General features: G+C 44.1%; 1 protein-coding gene across 1 annotated transcript in view; it reads right to left on the reverse strand.

The window, feature by feature from the left end:
• Positions 1-3,290: 3,290 nt before the first annotated feature.
• Positions 3,291-6,541, reverse strand: part of HTATSF1 (HIV-1 Tat specific factor 1) — a 16,826-nt gene continuing 13,575 nt past the window's right edge. Inside the window, exons 8-9 of the mRNA XM_021684696.2 lie at positions 6,153-6,290; positions 3,291-5,555 (exon numbers count right to left, since the gene is read on the reverse strand). Of these exons, the coding sequence (XP_021540371.2) occupies positions 4,314-5,555; positions 6,153-6,290 (1,380 nt within the window). The 3' untranslated portion in view covers positions 3,291-4,313. The remainder of the gene's footprint in view (positions 5,556-6,152; positions 6,291-6,541) is intronic.

The raw sequence follows: 6,541 nt of genomic DNA on the forward strand, positions 1-6,541 counted from the left end.
CCCTTCTTTTCACTACATCTGTGTCTTTGGGGTCAATACCCAGGAGTGCAATTGCTGGGTCATAGGGTAGCTCTATTTTTAACTTTTTGAGGCACCTCCAAACTGTTTTCCAAAGTGGCTGTACCAACTTGCATTCCCACCAACAGTGTAAGAGGGTTCCCCTTTCTCCACAACCTCTCCAACATTTGTTGTTTCTTTCCTTGTCCATTTTTGCCATTCTAACTGGTGTAAGGTGGTATCTCAGTGTGGTTTTGGTTTGAATGTCCCTGATGGCTAATGATGATGAACATTTTTTCATGTGTCTGTTTTCTACAAAAAAGTTGGAAATGGCAGATCAAAAAATGCTTTATTTTTCAGCAGATTAAAAAAAATTTTTTTAGTAACCTTTACACCCAGTGTGGGGCTCGAACTCATGACCCCCCAGATCGAGTCACATGCCTCCCCCCGCAACTGAGCCCGTCAGGCATCCCCAGGTTTTATTTTTCTTTTTTCATTCCAGTATAGTTAGCATGCAGTGTTATATGAGTTTCAGGTGTACAATATCGTGATTCAACACTTCCATACATCACCCGGTGCTCATCACGGTAAGTGTGCTCCTTAATCCCCCCTACACACCCACCTCCCCTCTGGTAACCATCGGTTCTCTATAGTTAAGAGTCTGTTTCTTGCTTTGTCTTTTTTTTGCTCATTTTTTTGTTTCTCCAACATGAGTGGCCTCATATGGTATTTGTCTTTGTCTAATTTTGATTAGCATTACACTCTCCAGCTCCATCCATGTCATTGCAAATGGCAAGATTCATTCTTTTTTATGGCTGAAGAATATCCCATTGTATATATATGCTATATATATACATACCACCTCTTCTTTATCCCTTCATCAATCGATGGCCACTTGGGCTGCTTCCATATCTTGGCCATTGTAGATAATGCTGCCAGAAACATAGGGGTGCACGGATCCCTTTGAATGAGTGTTTTTGTATTCTTTGGGTCAATACCCAGGAGTGCGATTGTTGGGTCACAAGGTAGCCCTATTTTTCACTTTTGTGAGGAGCCTCCATACTGTTGTCCACGGTGGAGCTTGCCTTCCCACCCACAGGGCAGAAGGGTTCCTTTTCTCCACAGCCTCGCCAACACCTGTTGTTTCTCGCCTTTCTGACAGGTGTGCAGAAATGCTGTCTGCTTAGAGCCTTGCTCCTCTCACCTCGCCATTGCTATTTCAGCAGAAGCATTAGGAAGTGGTAGAAATGCTGGTGGCGGCAAAGCCACCTTCGTGCTGCCGCTGGCCTCGCTCTCCTTACCCAGCCTGGCGCCCCTTACCGCCGCAGTCTGGCCGTTCTGCGGGGACCTGGGCTCCAAACACAAGCTGCCCTGTTCTAGCTCTCTCTGTGCGTGTAAAGCTCCGGACATCCTACGACATCGGAATCCTCTCGGTTCCAAATGACAAGACAAATCTGTGGGACAAACTTTAAGCCACGAGGTATTTCTCTCAAGCAATTGATCCCTGTGATAACTGGTGTCCAGGATTTTAGGCTGTTTGCAGTTCCCGATTTGTGATTTTATAAAGGGCTAATTGTAACTTTGTTTTCTTACACCAGGCTAGTATTTTACTTAGGGATGAACAAGCCAGTCATGTAAATGAGGTGTGGTAAGAGGCAAAAATCATCTGAGCGGTCTGGTATTAAATGAAGTGACTGTCTTAAAACACACACACACACACACACACACACACACACACACACAAACAAAACACCACCAAAACGGCATGCAGTTTTATATGTGAGACTCCATAAGGAAAAAATAATCTCTAAGAATATTGGCAAATACTCACAAGGGGCACATTTTTAATTTTTTTAAAAGATTTTATTTATTTATTTGACAGAGAGAGACACAGCGAGAGAGGGAACACAAGCAGGGGGAATGGGAGAGGGAGAAGCAGGCTTCCCGCCGAGCAGGGAGCCCCATGCGGGGCTCGATCCCAGGACCCCGGGATCATGACCTGAGCTGAAGGCAGACGCTTGACAACTGAGCCGCCCAGGTGCCCCACGAGGGGCGCATTTAAACGCCTCTTCCTATTCTCCAAGCCCTGGCTTTGTTCAAACGAATTAAGAGCACTTCTTGGCATTACATTGAAATGTTTGGTTTAAAGATTCACATTATTTGAGAAAGGCGTATTCAGAAAATCAGCTAACTCCTACCATTTCTCCAAGCCTCAGAACACCCAAATAATTTATACCAGAAAAATAGATTCCGCTCTTAAAAGGAAGAGGCAGCAGCTTCCAAATGGACTGGAATTGGCCACTCAGGGCTTCAGAAAGAGCCCAGGGTTATCACAAATGGAGGAGGAAAACAGAGACCTTCGCAACAAATTACTCCGAATTTGCCCTGTCCGGTTGCTTTTGTAGAAAGCAGGAGTAACTTCAAATATCTCGTGAATATTGCAAGGCCAGTATGATCTCTCTCTCCTAACATGGAGTTTCGAGTTTACTCCTATGCAAGGTACTTGTGGACTCAAGAGAGCAGGCCACTCAGGCCATGTGAAGGCATCCCCTCTGGTTCATGCCTTTGGGGTGGAATACATTATTTGATATTTATGTAAGCAACATAGTTTTAAGGAACATCAAGCTTAGACTTTGTCAGGTAATTGTTGAGCATCACTGTGCTTAAAACCCACCCCTGTATTGTTCTTTTCTTTTGCTACCAGGACGTATTGTTGCCTCACAATAAACTCCATCGTTGAGACCAGTAAGACCCAACTACTTAGTAAACGGGTGACTGTGTGTGTGTGTGCGCTTCATGACTCTTGATGTCTGTTTGCTAATATCACTTCCCAAATCATTTACCATTTGACAGCTATTTGTGACCTTCGCTTCCAGGTGTTTATATAAAAAGAGCATGAGTATTTCCTATCAGCCGAAGTAATGAGCAGGGGAGAAAAGTCAGAAAGAAAACAGCCCCCTTCTAACGGTCTTGGAGCTTGTCTGTGTTGTAGTTATGTGTTCCAAGCATTGCGTATGGAAGAGAAGCAGCAGCCTGTCCCTCAGGAAACCAATCTTCCAATCAATGGAATGTTTAAATGCTTCTGGCTTACCTTTAAAGGGAACCTGAGTTTGGTCTGTGACTTTCCTATATTTACCCTTCTGTAGCTCTTTTATGGATTTGTCTCTGGTGAAAATCCCGAGATTTTAAGAAATCCCAGACATCAACCACTAAATTCTCAGCTTTGGCTTGAAATACAAGAACTCTTTTTTTTTTTTGTCTGAAGAGGGTAATGATTACACTTACAGGCGGTATAATGAAAAAGCACCAATGCAGTTTATTTTAATGCTTCTAATTCACGAGTCACTTCTTAATGCTACAGCAGAAGTCAATTCACCAATACTTAATTTGGAAAGCACAATCAAGAAAGACTCCAATTTTTATTGGGACTACACAACTCAGCACAGTACTAGGCACCATGAATCTAGAACAAAATTCCGAAGTACGCATGATACAAGTAGATCTTAAACTCCAGAGGATCCATGAACCTCTGAAAAGTGTATATACACAAAAGCTGTGTAGTGTGTGCATACATTTTTCTGGGGGAAGGTCCCATGGCTTCAATCAGCTTCTCAAGGGGCCCAAACAGTACACAGGAGAATTCTAATCTCCTCCGTATTTCCAATAAGGGAAGCTATGGACCTCGGAAAGTTCACTTTCGCACATCTCAGAGTCCGTTTTCGTGGAAAGAGGGTGGAAAAGAAAACAAATGAACGTAGCTCGCAAGGACTAGGCAGGGAAAAACTCCAGAGTGTTATTTACTTTGTAAGTTTAGTAACATGTTCTGGGTTAGGGAGGGGAAATGGGGATGTAAGTGCTAAGGGAAGCTGGAAGCAAGAAGACTCCTACGAGCTTTATCAAGTCCTCACAAACACCACACACTTTAGTATGAATAAAGCAACAGCAAGAATTTAAAATGCAATGTAACGCAAGTCCAATTTTTCAGTTTCGGCATATTAACAACTTATTTTTATTTTTGAATTATCACAAACTTCAATCAGAATACTTTAAAAAATATTATTCTGCATGCGTTTAACAAATCTGACAAAGGACAAGTACCCAGCTGACTTGCATTATACTATGAAGTTTTACCTGAACGGCCGGCCAATTAACACAGATTTAAAATCATTAAGTACAGGTAACAGTGAAAACTTCAATGCATTATTCTGCTGGCATCCTACCACTAGGCACACGTTCATGTAACACTACTAGCAATTACCCTGGAGCACGGGCAGAATGCGGATGGAGGAAGCTCCCTACCAAGCAAGTTTAAGGGATTAAATGTCCTCGACGTCGTCATCGCTACTGAGGACAAAGCTGCTGCCTGTGGAGAGGGGCCCTTCGTCTTTCACATTCCCCACGCCCCTCACTGTCCCTCTCTCGTCAGAGTCGTCAAACAGCTTCTCACTGGAATCCTCGTCGTCGAACAGCTTCCCGTTGGAATCATCCTCTTCGAACATCTTTTCGTCCACGTCTTCATCTTCCTTGACCTCTACTCCTTCTTCCTCGTCCTCTTTGTCATCCGAGTCTTCGAACATCTTCTCGTCAGCGTCTTCGAGCCCCTTTTCATCTGCGTAGTCTTCGTCCTCTTTGTCGTCTGACTCGTCATCAAACACCTTTTCGTATGTGTCTTCCCCTTCTTCCTTGTCATCGGACTCTTCGTCAAACTCTCTCTCGGAGACTTCCTCCTCAAACACTCTTTCGGAGCTGCTATCTCCAAATTCCGATTTGTCAGAGTCATTGTCTTCAAACTCCCTCCCGAGAATGTTTTCACCAAACTCCCTGTCGGAGCCGTCCTCGTCAAAATCCTTCTCGAGGCCGTTCTCTTCAAATTCTTTCTCGGAGCCGTCGTCAAACTGCTTTTCAGAGCAGTCTTCTTCGGATTCCCTTTCCGAGTCGTCTTCATCAGACTCCTTTTGGGGGCTCTCATCCTCCTCATACTCCCTGCTGGGGCCATCTTGGTCAGATTCCTTTTCAAGGCCATTCTCTTCATAATCATTTTTGAGCCTCTTCTTTTTGGATTCCCGTTCGGGGCCATTCTCTTTAGACTCTGTTTTAGGACTACCCTCTTCGAACTCTTTCTCAGGACTGCCTTCTCCGGACTCTCTCTCAGGGTAGTCTTCTTCACGCTCTCTTTTGGGGCAGCCTTCCTCAGACTCTGTTTTGAGGCAGGCTTCTTCAGATTCTTTCTGGGGGTAGCCTTCTTCAGCCTCCTTCTCGGGGCCACTCTCTTTGGCATCTTTTTCAGAAGCATCTCCTTCAAATTCTCCCCCATCTTCGGTTTTTTCAAACTTCTTTTCATCGATAGGTTCTTCGAATGCCATTTCATTTGTGGCTTCTTGTGCATTCATTTTAGATGTGCTAGGGTGCTCTGAAAAATGCCTTACTCTAGAAGGCCCTGCCCTTTCCAAAGCACAAACGGAATTCGAACGCCGGAGGCCTCTGTTGGCCTCGGGAGCATTGAGGAAAGCCTCCCATCCTCTCAGCCTTTCCTCCCTTTCTCTTGTGGTCTCTTCCACCTGTGGAGAAATGGGCATTGCCATTAAAATAAGTCTGAGGCACAAAGAAGTAACAATCTCAGTTAAAGAGTCCGATGGACCTGGGTTTCAATCTCTAGCCCTCACTCACAGGCTGTGTGACCCATCTCAACACTTCACCCTATCTGGGCTGTGTTGCCTCCTCCATGAAGTGAGGACATTAAGACCCCTTGACACAAGTACCTGATCTCATAAGGCATCTCTTCTCAGGAAATCAGAGCATTTCCCTAGCTTCAGTTTTCAAAACTTTACATCTCGATCCACTAGAGTGGATCTTAAAATCATTTAAATAAATGCCCAACACCACAATCCTGCCGAAATGTTTCATCAGTGAAAAAGTTAACATCTGAACTCTCTCTGTACTTAACTTATCACTCTTCTGAGCACGCCTCAAAATTCCACGCTGAGAAACCGAAAGACTAAAACATTTTTCTTTCTAGGCTCTGAATGCAAAGTATTATTTGGAAGAAGTATCGTTACATTGTTAAACTGAACCCGAAACTCATCTTGAAGGACCACTAGATCGGTATTTGTTGGTAATGATACAATTTATGTGCCCTCGACAGTTGCAGAATTTACCTGATAATCTGTAGTTCCATCCCACGCCTGGGCAGTGATTTGACGGCCACCAAACCACCTTCCATCGAGAGTCTGAATACAATAATCAGCTTCCTCTGGATCCCTGAAGGACACAGAAGCCACACCATCTGGGTGTCTCTAGAAAGGGAAGAAAAAGAAGGAATGAATGAGAAAACTAAAAATAAAACATACACTTTGACAAAAGAGGTATGCAGTAGTATTCTTTCTGATGATTTAAGCTTCAAGGTTTTATGTAAGAAGCAATTCTTCCTTTTTACCCCAGCCAGTGACTTGAAGCTAGTTGCTTCTTGTTTTTTAAAGATTTTATTTGAGAGAGAGAGAAAGATAGCGAGAGAGCGCACGAGCGGGGGGGGGGGGGGGGGGGGGGG

Source organism: Neomonachus schauinslandi, chromosome X (assembly GCF_002201575.2).
Source record: "Neomonachus schauinslandi chromosome X, ASM220157v2, whole genome shotgun sequence".
Lineage (NCBI taxonomy): Eukaryota > Metazoa > Chordata > Mammalia > Carnivora > Phocidae > Neomonachus > Neomonachus schauinslandi.